General features: G+C 43.5%; 1 protein-coding gene across 8 annotated transcripts in view; it reads right to left on the reverse strand.

Moving 5' to 3' along the window:
• The window catches only part of LRP1B (LDL receptor related protein 1B), a 669756-nt gene extending 659077 nt beyond the window's left edge, over positions 1–10679 (reverse strand). For 7 of the 8 annotated variants that reach the window (XR_005565475.1, XM_027748979.2, XM_027748987.2 and 4 more), the window contains exon 1: positions 10484–10678. Coding sequence is in view for 7 of the 8 variants with exons in the window: in XM_027748979.2 (XP_027604780.2) it covers positions 10484–10565 (82 nt within the window). In the remaining variant the exon portion in view is untranslated. Of the gene's footprint in view, positions 1–10483 lie in introns of all 8 variants that reach the window. The other variant, XM_039386370.1, reaches the window with a different exon arrangement.
• Positions 10680–15381: the final 4702 nt, after the last annotated feature.

Below are 15381 nucleotides of genomic sequence, written 5' to 3' on the forward strand. Positions count from 1 at the left end.
ACCCGGCCACCTGAAGCTGTAAAGGATTTTCCCAGGCATGAGATTTTGTAAATTTGATACAGAAATAAAAAAAAAAAAAAAAAAAAAAAAAAAAAGGAAAAATTGAGAGAGACATCCTACTTGAGGCAAAATAAGAATTCACAATGAGAAATCAGATGCAAACCAGTAGAGTTACCACTCTGCCTGCCCATGAACACAAAGCCCATGACCAGCTTACGCTTCTGAGATGTCCCATGACATACAAGCATTCAAAGATTTCCACTCTGGTGGGGCAACTTTTCCACTCAACATAGAACAGGATAGCAAATGGAATGAAACACAGGGATATTTTTTTTTTTTTTTTAAACTAGTTGTACGCATTCACAACCAGGCAGTGCTAACCACTTCGAGACGATCACCCTCAGCAAACAGGTATTTCCTTCCCAAAATCAGCAGCAGAGTCATCAGCTGACTCCAAGAGCAAGCACTCTGCTATGTTAATTTACTTCTAGGACCATACCAAGGACATGCTGTGCTATCTTTAGAAAAAACTGGCTACTGTGGGGCAAAGCAGACTGTTGATGTATTGCGCTCTGACATTTCTCATTAAGATATATAAACTTGTGGAAGACACTCTCTTAAATTTGCATATTTGCATCATGCTTTTCATAGACACATAAACAGCCTTTAATGCACTTAAATTACTTTGAGTTGCTGGATTAGCAGAAGCAGGATCTGAGTTGTGCCCCACCTACCAGCTCCTCAGCGTTCATTTTATGCAAATGCTTTTAGTTACGCTCCCAAGACTCACAGCCACTTATTAAGTTCTCCTGAATTTTGAAGCTTTTTACTTATAGTCTTTGGAGCACCAGTCAACAGCAGAATGGCAATCACTGTGAGTTTAGTTATTTTACATCTTTCTGTGAGGCACTTTTGACACAGTGTGACACCACCGGGAGAAGACAGGCCACCAATTAATGTAAATCAGCGTGGTTTCATTGAGGAGCATTTAACAATTCTGACATAAAATCATAACATGGTTCATATACTCATTAGTGAACACCACTAATTGGTATACGGAGTTCTGCTGTTTTCAGAAAAAAAAAAAAAAAAAAAGAAACATATGAATTATTCCAAAAATATTCCACAGCTAAGGTAGTAATGGCATTAGAAATACAACCAGGTTTTATACACTTGAATGTGCTTTAAATACTGAGCCTCACAGTTTGTATCAGAGCAGTATTTCAGAATTTTGTCATCATCTGTTGACAACCATCTGCTTCAAACTTCTTACCGCCCTAAGAGTCGCCAAAATTGGATATTGACAGAGAGAATTTCTGCACAGAAAGGAAACTATTCACAGGACAAAGTAAGTGGCAAAGGCTAGAGACCTGGACATGCATGCCTGGAAATCTGAGGGAAATAAATAAGAAAATTATAGAAACCTTGGTCTGGCACTCTCCTGTGATATTACTGGAGATGCAGTTCACAGGTCTCTGAAAACGTAGAAGTGGCAGATTAGCTGACACCAATTCTCCAGAGGAGTATAATCTACAGAGTAAATAGGTAATATTGTATACTGTCAACTCTGTTCAAGTCACAGCCATGGGAAACTCAGAGAAAGAAATGTAACGCAGCAAGTGCAAACCAAGGAATTCATTCAGAAGGGTCTGCACATACACACTGACCTGAACAGCTTGCTCCAATTTGCAGAAGTGTGATAATGGGCCACTTGGGTCAGGGTATAAGATTTTGTCTGCTCAAAAAAGCCCTGGTACTCGTGGCTTTGTTGTGTTTAGCAATATACCTTTCATGGTTCTCCCTGTATATCCAAGGTTTTATATAGATATGTATACACACACAACATATTCCAACAGAAGTGGCTTACAGCAGCCCTAGAGCATCACCTGCTGCAGCTCTGGTGAGGCTCCAAAACACTGCCTGCAAAACACCTTTCTTGGTCCCACACAGCCTTGCTTTGTTTCTGCCAAAGGCATAACAGCAATTCAACCCAACAAGCTGCAGGCCTGGGACGGTGCTTTGGTTTTCATGCTTCCACAGTCTCGACTTGCTTCATCTCCCTTGCACATGATTTAATGCTGCAGTCTCAAGTGCTCTGCCTAAGACTACTTACTATAAGACACTACTACGAAGGAACCATTCTGTCTGTAATCTAAATGTAAAAATAAAACACTTGGCTTAGAATGTGGCCCCCAGAGGAACAAATTCCATTTTGCAGCCTTCCTCCATTGCTTCCAGTCCTTAACTCCCACTGCCTGCAAACATCCCTCAAAAAACCCAACTTCAGTACAGTCACACAAAATAAGCCTAGGTTTTAAACTGAGTGTTCCTTATGATCTTGGAGGTCAGGACAGTTTCCCTCCAGGAGGTACATGAGTACCTGAGCAATGGAGAACACACAGGCTTGACCTACCCCTAGCTATACTTTATTATATACTGCTGGAAAAACAGCTATTTTAAGATAGGTTTCAAAAGAAAGTCAAGCCTGCTCATCCCTGGGTAAGTCTGCAAACATTCATAGAGAACCACTGTGCTGCATGAAAAGGTACCACCTTTATATTCCTTCCACATCTCCAAAACCAAGATACATTTTTCATCATGAAAAGTGTAGTGCTTTATCCAGAAGATCTGCAGTGTATTACTTCATCTGTATTACACAGAACCAGGTTTAACTAACCTAATGACTTCCAGGCAATAAAACATACACATCTTGCCATATTGAGCTGTCTGGAATTTCCTCTGGTTCTCTGACTTCATGGGAAGGTGGTCTCTTTGCAAAAACCAAAATTTTACATGAGAAATTATCAATTTAACTTCATTAGAAATAACTTATGTAATAAATCCTCTTCTAGAGGATTACCACAAACTCAAAAGGGAGAAGTAATCCCACATTTGATCCACATGTTTTGAAATTAGACATGAGAAATATAAAAGTGGGTTCAGTTTAAGAAACCCAGGCAAAATCAAATGAAATACTGAAATAAAAATATTGCAAGAAATAGATATTTCTTGCATAAAAGTCATGGGACAATACAGAAAATATAATTTAATTAATGGTCCTCTAATTAAGAGTTACTGGTGAAATTTTAATAAAATGGTCTAAAGTTCCCTTACATTTACATGCAACCTGATTCTATAACCAGCAAGGACATAACAAATAATCCATTGAGTTCAGCGGTCTAGATTCAGACCTGAAGTCTATTTGTTTATCACAGCAAAACATAAATAAAAACTGTTCTCCTCCAGAGAAGAAAGAGTCTCATTGGCAAATGACACACCTTCATTTCATAAGCACACAGTTTTACACAAATATCAATATACTTTGAGTAAATCAGTGTGTGTTTGCAGATGCAAAAGAGCATCCAACTGGCAATGAACTTACTTTGCTCTCTCCTCTTTTATCTTCACAGTATTTGCAAGCAAAAAGAGGCAGGTGTTTTGTGGAAACCTAACTATCATCTAGAAAATTACTGCTTTACTGCTATTTTTCATTATCTTCTTGCATTACTGTAACTTTTTTACACTTATATTTTTGTGACTAAACAACACTACAGCATTTCTCAAAAAAAAAAAAAAAACAACTCTGAAAATGGACATATCAGAAATGGTAGGTTTTTGGTACTTCCAGTGCCTTAGAATTATTCAGAAGAACTGTGTTTGAGGAAAAAGACCTTCCTGAACGTTAAGGGAGGTGGAAACCCAAGTGTTCTACACCATATCACAACCTCTGAGAACCTCATAAGCAGCCCAAACTATTTGACAATATCAGAATTGTATTTTAAAAATGGCTGACAAGATATTTTCACTAGTTTGCAGGTAAGTAAATTAAAATCATAAAGCATTATATGAAAGCCCTATGGGTATTTCTGTGGGGTGTGTGTACGTGTTCACAGAACAGCCTCCTAGACAGAACACCTCACATAAAAATACTGCCTTTGCAGAGCATTGCATCAGCATTTGTCTTGTACATGGTCTATTCCCACTCCAATATGTCACTGGAAAAACCCCAACTGCACCTTTTCATTCTCTTTGCTCATCCGAGGGAAGACAATAGTGAATCTTATTAACTGCTATTAAAAACAGAGCTCTGTGGTAGTGAAAACTTTGAGGAATTACAGATATTATTCTGAAAGCTTAACTTTTATCTTCTAGCACTTATCCCACTGCACTGGAAGCACATTTGTTCAATAGTGCCATGCCCAAAAGTTAGCAAGGGATGTCCTACCGACAATCAGGCAATAGATAGTCCAAAACACATCGATATCACCAAGGAAAGGAAATAGGTACATTCTTGTTCCTGAAGCGAAGCTGAGTTCCAACAGTTTGGCTCCTCTGGAAGGCCCCATCACTCAGCAGGAAGCAGCAGGAGAGGTGTTTAGGGACATCCGGCGGGTTTGGAAAGCGCATTTCGGGATTCAACGTACCATGCCTAGAACTCGTAACACTCTAATCTGTTTTTCCGCCTCAGAGAATGAGACTGTATTTCTGACTGAATGGAAATAAAAATCTCCAGGTATGCCTCACTTCCACACTGGCATTACATCATCTTTAAAAAGCCCTATTACTTAGCAGCACACTCTACATATTTCAGTGTTTTGTTATTAATACACCACTGCAATTTATTGCAAAATGGTCAATAAAAATGTGGTTGCTAAAGAGACATACAGCCTTCTCCCCAGCATCCAGCTCCATCCTCGGATTGGTAGGGTTCATAAACACCACACACAGAGCCCAATTTCAATTCTATATTTACATACTGCTTGGGAAGCAATGACATAGATAATAACAAAATAGAATAGTCCCATATAACACTTTCCAGGTACAGAGAAAAATCTTATTCCTGCTACGAGGATCTTGCAAATTAAATCAGATTAATAATATAGTGAACATATTACTGGCAAAAGCATGTGTTTGTCTCTAATGATCCTTCCCAGTTCCCATTAAATCTAATTAAAAGGCACTGACTGAATTTTATTGGAATTCCATTAGTGAGGTCCAATCCTGCTCTCACACAGCCTGGCACCCACGGGAAACAGCCCTTCCCCAGCCTGCAGAGCCTCTGGAGCATCCTCTCACACACGAGGGGAAGGTGCCCTGTCAGCAGGACCAGGGCTGGGCTGGGCAGCTGATTTTACAGGGACAAGTCCTGGTTATTCCACTTCACCAACTGCCTAAAAAGGAAGTTTTTTACCACTTTACAGCACTATGTTTTGATACATCTTGGGAAGTTTTCCCATTATGGTCAAGAACTGACTAGTTAGCTGGAATAAATTTACAAATATTTTCAACTCTTCAATAGATATAATTTAAGAGGGGGAAAAAAATCAACTTGTTTAATTAAAAAACAAACTAGTGGGTTGGACAGAAGGTGCAAAGTCATTATTTGAGTAATTATATTTTAAAAAAACACCAATTAGTTCCTAATTGCACTTACAAATATAAGACCTAGTTCTGCAACGTTCTACACTTAGCCCAAACTGACATTAAATACAGACTCAATAGTCTGGATGACTTGCATAAAAGTAGCCAAGTTCTGCTATTTTCATCTTCACTGTTCATCACTAAGAATGTTTTGAGTAAGAGCAATTAAAATGAGTTCTCTAAGCAAAAATTTTTAATTGCATTTGAAGAACAAGACTATTAAACAACAGATTAATACATAAAAACTAGGAAGAAGCAACAACATGCTGGGATTCCAAATATGCTACAGTAACAAAAACAATGTTCTATTATCTAAATTACCAGCATTTCTAGAGAAAGCCATAATTCTAAATTTATGAGTTAAAATGACATACGTCCTTAGAGCCAATGCAGTGAAGAGAAGCCTATTTTCTTCAACTGCAAATAAAAAGACCTGTAAGAAGGTGCTAGAGGAACACACGTGTCTCCAATCTGCAGACTGAAGTCAACGTGAGTTTTGCCACTTCAAATGCAGAAAGATCGGGGTCCATATGAACCTCAAAGGTATGGCATATGCTCAGATTTACATAGCAGCAGTCACGGAACACTTCAAAAGCAGCACTGTGTGAAGTAAGAGCTGCTCTCCGAGTCTTTGGAGGACAGCTACTTCAACATGCCAGAGCATCAGCAGAAGCTCTATGATAAATTAGTAAAAGGCTTGCTTCAGAACAAGTTTACATATAGTCTTTTCACATCAAACACCTACTTTTGAACTTTGAAATGCATCTTACCCTTTAAACACTTTGTGTGTCTCTACCGCTTTCATTTTTATTAAACTACAGGTCTTCAATACCTCTGAACTTGAGAGAACAACCCAGGTAAGAGAAAACATGCATGTCTGTTCACAGAAACCCACACAAAGAGCTTGCTCAGGCTCCAGAAGTGTCACGGGTTTGTGTGAGGACATACACACACCACTGAGTGCCTACAAAACCAACCAGCCACTGAAACTGCACTTGTGGACATCTCCCACAATTTCTGTCTCTCATTAACTCTTATCACACATCCTTCCATGTAGTGTCCCAAACTCCTCTATATATTTTCACCCACCTCTGTAATTTTACCTGTCCAATGACAGGCAAGTTCTTATGTAATATTGTTCTTTAGGGTAAATAAACAGTAAAGTCACTGTGACCCTGGAGGCATCTCTTTTGCATATAAGACACTAATACTTATTATCCTAGATCCAGGACATAACCAACTTAGCTATGGGAACATACACCTCTGTTGTACAGCACAGAAACAGCTCTTTTAGGGTTTTTAAGAATACTTTCCAACAGATGGCCAAGCTAGATCTCAGTCTGGTGAAGTACAGCAGTGCTGGTACACCCGGGTTCCAGAATAAAGCCACTAATAACAAGGTAGTTATAAAGCCTCCTGATGTAGTCAGTGTCACCTGCTGTGACACCTCACCAGGGAATGAAGGCCATCGGCAGTTATCCCAAGAAGACAAATTTATTTTACCTGTTTTGTGTTTCTGCTACAGGGGTGAGTAAGCCAAACTCACATCAGCCTAACCTTAAGCCTGAAAATTCCACTTCAAAGTAATTTGCTTCCAGCTTTCACTTAAATATGGTCAAAGGACACTGCAAAAACAGTAAATTCCCTGCTAAGTGGAATGAAGACAGAAGTTTTGGAAGCGTATGCGACTCTGAATAGGAGTAGCATTCACAAAGATTAGTCTTTCCTTCTTTAAAACAGCTTTTAAATTATAACAAAACCCAGTTATACGTCATCACCCAGGGAACTTGAGTTTTAAGTTATATGGTAACATTTTCCCATCCTGTGTAAAGTCTCCCTTTGCAGGAGCATCTCTTGCAAGACTTTGCTGACGAGCTGTTTCACCACACCAGCACCTTCAGGGTTTTTTAGCTCCAAAACACTGAAACCTCACGTGAAAGACTCCACAGCGAGAGGGCAGCTCAGTGCTGCTGACAGGGATGATGTGACACCAAAACCAGACACAAACAAGGCAGCAGTCCCACCACAGACAGCAAGTCGATTCATAACGAGCAATGCCACCCATTAACACTGGTGTGGAGACACATCTCACTGACAACACCACCCGCTTGTGGGGATTATCCAATCAAGCTCCCATTAGCCGGGACATCTATGTAATTTGGATCTCCTCTAGGTAATCACGCCAATTAGTACAGTGGATCCATGCTGTTCACAGCAGCAGAGACACAAAAACCAAACAAGGATGAGAGAAAAGGGGTGCAGGAGCCTAGGCACGGAGCCAGGGTGAAGCTCCGAGGCTGGGGAGAGCTGTGGGAGGGAAACACGCCCACCACAACCACAGAGCACCGACGGGACCTGTGAAGTTTCCCTGCACGTCTGTAGGGAGAGCAGGTAACAAATGTGTTCTCAGCTTCCTGAGCTGTTAGCAAGGTTTCTCTCAGACTTCTGAAATTCATTTTTGCAGTTATCCTGTGACGGAGTTGCAAGTGTTGCAAGGAATCTGGGTCCATCAGTCTCCTCAGGAAAAGGAGGACTGAAGCACAAGGAGAGGAAATCATACTTCTTTATGGCTTAAAGTGGCACAACCTCAGCTGCAGGACTTATCCCTTATCCTATCACACTCTTCACTTCCTTTTCCCATCTCATTTCCAGCTCCCCCTCTCCATGTCATTTTCTCTTCACAGTGTTTTGTATACATACAATTAGAGGAGCTGTAACCTGGCTGAGGACAGAACTGATAAGACTGGAAGCATTTAATTGTATTTCAAATGCAGAGAAAAGATTTAGATAATTCAAAGTTCGGTGGGGTTCCCCCCCCCACCTCTTCTTTTCCCCTCTGATGTTATCCACTGGTCTAACAGAAGGTGTTACCTCTCCCTACAGCACCTCACTAGTATTTTATATTACCATGGCTACCACAACACTGCTATTAACACAACCCATGACATTTTCCCAATTCTCTTATTACCAATGGCGAGCCTCAGTGCATTCCAAATTTCAATGCCTTTCACATATATTAAGCTGAGCATGCTCCAGTGACTCAGATTTTCCTCCTGTAAAGGAAAATCAGCTTGGTATGGTCAATAATTTTTGCACTGTATCATAAAGTTTATCTGATGTGCAAATGTAATTCCCTTTCTGGATGCCTCATCCTGAATCCCTTTTAGGTTGAGACCACTTGACATTTTTTTTAAACAAAATACCTTTTAAGTCTTAATTTGTGCAGCACTCGGTTTTGATAAGACATGACATTATGATATGATGAGTTAGTTGATTCTAAGTAAATTTGATTTATCCCACTTTTTGGGCTGGTATGATTTACAAGGATGCTGCCTTTTAAGACAGGATTGATTTTAATATAGGCTGACAGCACTTTTTTTTTTTTTCTTGTGAAACACTAAATCAGAGCAAGGTAACTATGGGGGGGGGGGGGAAGGCACCAAAGGGAAAATGAAGCAAAATTTAAATACCAAAAATTAATATTCATGAATAATTGGCACTTACTTATCTCTATCAAGGAAGACAGAGCAACAAATCAGTTTCCAGAACAATTCCACAAAATGTTTGGAAGTTTGATTTCTATTCATAAGATCAGATGCACACCAGAGCTGCTAAAATCTAATCTGACCATTTTGCGAATACCATGGAAAGTTCTTGAAATATTTTCCATCAAACAAGCACCACCACGACCACGAATCTTTGTGAACCAAAGCAAAAGCGTATGTACCCTTCAGAAAACTGAAAAGATTTCCTAAGAGCCTTTCCATGGAATACTATCCTCATTTCCTTGCAGTATCCTTGCACCTTGTGATGCAGCGTTTTAAACAGACAAGTTTGTGATGCAGCAGCAAGACTTTTCTCTTTGATAGGTAGTTATTTCTCATTTTTACAGCATGAATCACCTGTGTAATTCTGACAGATACGTGAGAAAGGGACCGGTGAGGTTTGGTATTTCGACTGAAGCAGAAATCTATATCCCAGACCGACTATCCAGACACACCCGCACTCACCCGAACGAGTTGTAAGCAGTTAGTAAACAATTTAGGAGATGGAGTGTACGTGATGTAGAGGAGCTGAATGTCTAATAGTGAGAATTCAGGGCTTTACAGAGTTACATTTCTACTGAAATCCAGCTAAACCCTCACAGACGGGGTACAACACCACCCAGGGCATCTCATTCATGAGAACACGCAGTTTTGAAGCTGAAGGGCTACAATAAGCCGACAGACAGTCTTCTGACAGGCAGTGTTTTCTACAGCGGTAAGAAAACCTGAGTCAGAGCAGCACGCTGCTGTTCCCGCACCTGAGCCGCACAGAAGGGGGACTTGGGCTGTACTTAGAAAATACCCAATTCAAACATCTCCCAGGAAAATAAGAGAGGTCTGGTGACTGTATAATAAGCGACACGAACCCCCGAGCCCCGCTCCGGCGGGAGGACCGCCACCCTCCTGGATCAGAGACTTCTGAGGAGCAAAGCAGAGCTGGAAGTTCTGCGATCGCCCACCCCGCGGCTGTGGGACCCCCGAGCCCCGCTGCCCAAATCCAAGTTCAGGGACCGAGCGAGCGGCAACTCGGGGAAAACTGAGGAGGGAACTTTTGGAAGGCTCGGGGAAGCGCAGGGCGCTCGCCGCTCCTGCGGCACCATCGCCGCCTGGCCACGGGACCGGTTCGGGGAGCCCCGACCCTGACCGGGACGCTCCGCAGCAGCGGCGACGGTTCCCAGGAACGCACCCCGCGGGTAGTGCGTGGTGAGGTAACCCAGATCACTGCGGGACATCATCCCGCTTCTCGCCTCCATACACTCGTCGCCGCCGAGGGCTCGCCCCGCAGCCCAGTCGTGCGGGAGCGCGGCCAGGGGAGCGCGGAGAGGGAGCGCGAACAGGGACCGCGGCAAGGGGAGCGCGGGGAGGGCAGCGCGGAAAGAGGGGATGGGAAGAGGGGAGCGCTCCGCGGCCGCGGCCGCCCCGCGCAAGGCGCCGAGGAGCAAAACTTATTCCCCGGGAGAAGCCGGCACCGGCGGGAAGTCCCGCGGCCCCGCGCCCTTCCGCGGACGCGCCCTTACCTCCGCGGGCTGCCGCTGTCAGCGCCTCCGCGACGGGCGGTAATCCCCAGAGCATCGCCAGCGCCAGGAGCAGCGCGGACATCGCGGCGGGAGCAAGGCAGGAGAGGCAGGAGCCGAGCCTGTCGGCCGCGGGTGCGGAGCGGCGGAGCCTGTGCGGGAGGAGCCGCGGGCACCGCCGGCACTTTGGAGCGCGGAGCGCGGCTGGGCTCGCCGCACGCAGCGAGCGGGCAGCGCGGGGCGCCGGCGGCCGGCAGAGCCGCGCTCCGCCCCGCGCACCGCCCCGCACCGCCCCGCGCACCGCCCCGCACGGCCCTGCGTACCGCCCTGCACTGCCCCGCGTACCGCCCTGCACTGCCCCCGTGCAGCCACGCACCGCCCTGCACTGCCCCGCACTGCCCCGCACAGCCACGCACCGCCCCGCTCAGCGCCCTGCAGCGCCCAGCGGCGCCCCGCACTGTCCCGCACAGCTGCGCACACCACCCCATGTACCGCCCCGCACACTGTCCTGCACTGCCCCGCACAGCCACGCACTACCCTGCACAGCCCCGCACCGCTTCGCACGCCCCGCGCATCTCCCTGCACCGCCCCGCACAGCCCCGCACGCTGTCCCGCACTGCCCTGACCTCCCCACAGCCCCGCACCGCCCAGCGCGCTGAGCGCCAGGCGCGAAGCCGCCTCACGGGATGCGCCCATCAGCCCCTGTCCCTGTCCCCTCCTGCCTCGCTTGGGGCTGTGGGTTTTCTCTTAAAAATCTGAGGTGATTCTTTTGGTTTTAAGTTCGCAAAGGCAAACTCGCGGGAGGCTGGGGTGGGTGAGTCAGCAAAAAGAAAAAAAAATATTAAAAAGAAACCCATGTGCCATGTAAAGCTGCAGGAATGGTGGTGCTGAGGGAAGGGGATGCATGTCTTTGGGCTGTGGATGAAAAGCTAATGTCCAAAGCTGCTCTGCCAAACTTGACTTTGGTTAGTGATGCTTCATAGAGTCATGGAAAGGTTTGATTTGGAAGGGACCTTAAAGACCATTTTGTTCCACTTCTCTGCCATGGGCAGGGACACTTTCCACTAGACCAGGCTGCTCCAAGCCCCATCCAACCTGCCCTTGAATGGGGCTTTTTTTTACTGATTCACAGTATTGATACTACTTTAATAACACAGTGCCATCTCAAAACACCAATGATTACTCAATGTACTATAAGTGCTCTTAGTTGTCTTGAGGTAGGTCTGAGCTCCCAGCCAATACTTGTTCACTGCTTTGGCTTTTGTGACTTTACATAAGAGTATTAGCTTGAAATCATCTCATAACATAAATACAGTTTGCTTATCACATCTTCCCACATTTTTTTTTTTTTTTTAAACCGGGCCCTTTAACAGGAGAAAGGTGCTAAAGCTTTTGCATCATCCTCAGATATTAGTTTTCTCCAAAGACAGCCAGGCACTAGAATTGACGGCCGAGACCTTCGCGTTCCGAGGGTAAAGCCTCAGCTCTTTCACCCCCACGTTTATACCCACAGCACAGAACCTAAATATCTTTTATATGAAGCAGTACAGCCAAGAGGCTTCCAGGGCCAGAAAGATGAAGTGATGTTAAAGGACAGAACAATACACAACCTAGGATAAATGTCAAATATTTCATTAATTCTGTTAACCCACGGGAAGGGCCCTGTTTGCCCAAGAACCGAAAAGCCCAGCCTGGGTCTCAGGGTCACCTCTGAGGTCGGGGACTGGTGGGACTCATAGAAGGGTGCAGGTCACTTTATTACTGCAAACAATTTACAGCCGAAGGGAAAAAATCCAGTTGGATCAAATTCTGCATTTAGCTACTGCCTGTAAAGCCTGTGTAATTCCCCTTCAGTCAATCAGTATTTATACAGTCATAACTGAGCAGAATTATGGATCCCAGAGTAGAAAACCTTTGTTAATACAGAAACAGATCTGAATTAAGGCTAAAAAATCTGGCAGTGTCTTGGAAATCAGTTGTTTTTATAACCAAAATGAAGTCATGCTGAATGTCACATTGGAACATCGTTCCACCGTTGTTTATGGTTGAGATTGCTCTGTGTCCTCCCACAACCCCTCCAAGCCACCTACACGGCTCTTAGGCATTAACTGTGATTTTATTTGAGCAACCTTTTGCATTTCAAGTGGGAAAATACGTAGATGGTAGAGCCAAGTGAGAAAATGTGTGAAGGAAAACAAGGGAATTCCAAGTTTTAAGGAACTCCTGCTTAAATCAGTGACATTTCCCACATGCCAGGACTGTCACATGGTATAAAGGCACATATTCACAGCGAACATGCTGTCCCAGAATTCTCGGGATACACAACTGTCTTTACAGAGCAGCCTTCTTTCATCTTGACTTCTTCCATCTTCTGCAAAAGTCTCAAAGTCTGCAAGGTTACGAGTGGTCATGCTTTTCCCCCAAACATTATCTGTTAATTGGCGTGCTGCCCTTTCGTGCCTCCTCACAAAAGCTCCTCAACTAAAATCTTGCTTTTCAACCATCTAATTTGCTCCTTTTCATTCTTATTCCATCCTTATTTAACAACAGTCCTCACTACTCTCCTTGAATAATTTCCTTTAATGATACAGTGCCATTTAGTGCCCATTTTAAACATGAACATTTATGGGAGGCTTTGAAGAATTGATTGGTCTTGCTTTCAATAGTGCTTATCACATATGCACATAAACTCATTAAAATATTTAAATAATATTCATAATGAAAGTCAATGGCCTCCTTGTTTACAGGACATAAAGTGTCAATACAGAGTATGCAGCCAAAATTATGACTAAAAACCCAATTACCTGTAAGTAATCATTTGTCAAATTGCTGCCTAAAAATGTAGCTGGCTTTAAGATAATGCCATGAGGTGATAATTCTCATAGAAGCCTGGTTTTCAAATACAGGCTACTGAACAAATAAAAGTTGACCTTTGATAAATCATTCCCCTCAGCATCATTTCCTTTAAACGTTGCTCGCTATGAAGTGATGGAAGGATGGGACATCTCTATATGATGGGATGGGACAACCTCAACAATACAGTGAAAACACATAGAAGTAACTGGCACTCTCGTATCTCCTTTCCACATCAAAAAAAGGCTGCACCACTTACTTGTATGTAAGTTTCAATGTATATCTTCTATGAATAAACCTAAAAACATTTGCTGAAGTGACTGGAATCCAAGCAACGTCTATACCTGTATTATAATTCAGATGCCTTAAGCAACCACCTGCTGTATGACATGCTTTTCCTAAACCTCAGACTTCAGAAAAAAAAAGGAATGGCGATTTTTGCTGGAAGCAGTTTCTTCATTTCCAGCCTCCCTGCTGTTGTTTGCAGGCACACAACTGTGTTCAGATTTCTGCGTGGTGGCTGAACACTGAGAAACGCAGGACGGGTGGCAGATACACAGAGCAGGAACCAGACTAGTTTGTCAAATGTTTATTGAAGTCTCCAGTCAGTCCCATTTGACAGATCCAAACCAGAAGCACTGGGGAGTTGAACAGAGAGCAGACAGAGAGGAGAGAGACAGAAAGGAATTGAGGGAATCTCTTTTATTTGTTACAGCTTGAAAAAAACTTAATTATATAGGAGACTGGAGTGAAGTTCTTGTCGGAAGTAAATTCAAAATTAAAACTGCTGCTAGAGATCTGTTTGCACCTACGGTACTTTATAACTTCTTCCTTCCAATCAGAGTTATTAACTCTGACAAGTTAAATAAATTAATTCATCAAGCTATAGAATATTATGAAATCTCTTATTGAGATAAATTAAACAAAGTAGAACCAATCATTTGTACTCGCTGGTATAACACAACACAGGAATGTTAATTGTCAGCAAAAGGTGATTCTGGCATTAGTCACTATGAAACTACCTTGATTGCATCACTAAAAATTTGGTTGTGCTGTTATATATTGTGTATCAGCCATGGCCTTCGAGTAGGTGTGTGGGTAGGGATGGTCACCTTGATGATTCCCCCACTGCCTGATGTGACAGGGGCAGTAGGTGTGAAGGTTGCTGGCGATGTGTGCGGCCCTTTGGGGAGCATCACGAGTGCCCCACTGGGTTGCTAGGGAATGGTGTTGGCAGCCAGTCCAAAGGCAGTCGGGTGCCCTGCCCTGTCCCACCAGACAGAGAAAAGTTGCCAGGCAGCAGCTGACACAGGAGCAGAAAGTAGGGAGAAAGTGTTTGAGAGAATCGAGAAGGGAAGAAAGACCAAAGATTAAAAAAAGAACAAAAACGCCCACCCTTTCTGAATTCAGGGGTTTGCATTACACGCTGTCCCTGCCGGGGAAAACATCCCTAAAGGAATTTTTCATTACTGCAGTGCAACAGTGGTTTCATTATTAAAGACTTTCTGAATGTGCATCTTCAACAGCTGCAGGAAAAGTTCTCCATGTGTGTGCCTTGTAATGTGTATATTTGCATACCAAGTGTCACGGACGGAAATTGCTGCCTGGCATTCGAGGTGGTTTGGTGAGGCTTTAATACATAAATTGGGACGTATTAAAAACCACATAAAAACAGGTCAGTGTGAAGACCTGCCTCACAACTGCAACAATAAATGGGACAAGAAAACCCCGAAATCCAAAACCATGGAATCCTTAACCTTGATCTGTTCTGATCTCCGTCTTCCTAAAGAAATTCTGTTATATTATATATATATATATATATTTATTATATATATTATATATATTTCTTGTGAAATGCTTGAGAGGTGGTGCTGGACCATACTCTGGTTCAGGTGAAATGCAGTGAACTGATGCAAGTCTGCTAAAGGGCAGCTCAACACCAGCTTGTGATACTCAAACATCTGCTCAGGACAAGTGACATTTTGTAGTTAACTGAATATGCTTTAGTGAAGGCATAAATGGGAAATCTTAATGCTGATTGCAAGGTT

Source organism: Pipra filicauda, unplaced genomic scaffold (genome assembly GCF_003945595.2).
Source record: "Pipra filicauda isolate LSUMZ 115617 unplaced genomic scaffold, ASM394559v2 scaffold47_size6085603_pilon, whole genome shotgun sequence".
NCBI lineage: Eukaryota > Metazoa > Chordata > Aves > Passeriformes > Pipridae > Pipra > Pipra filicauda.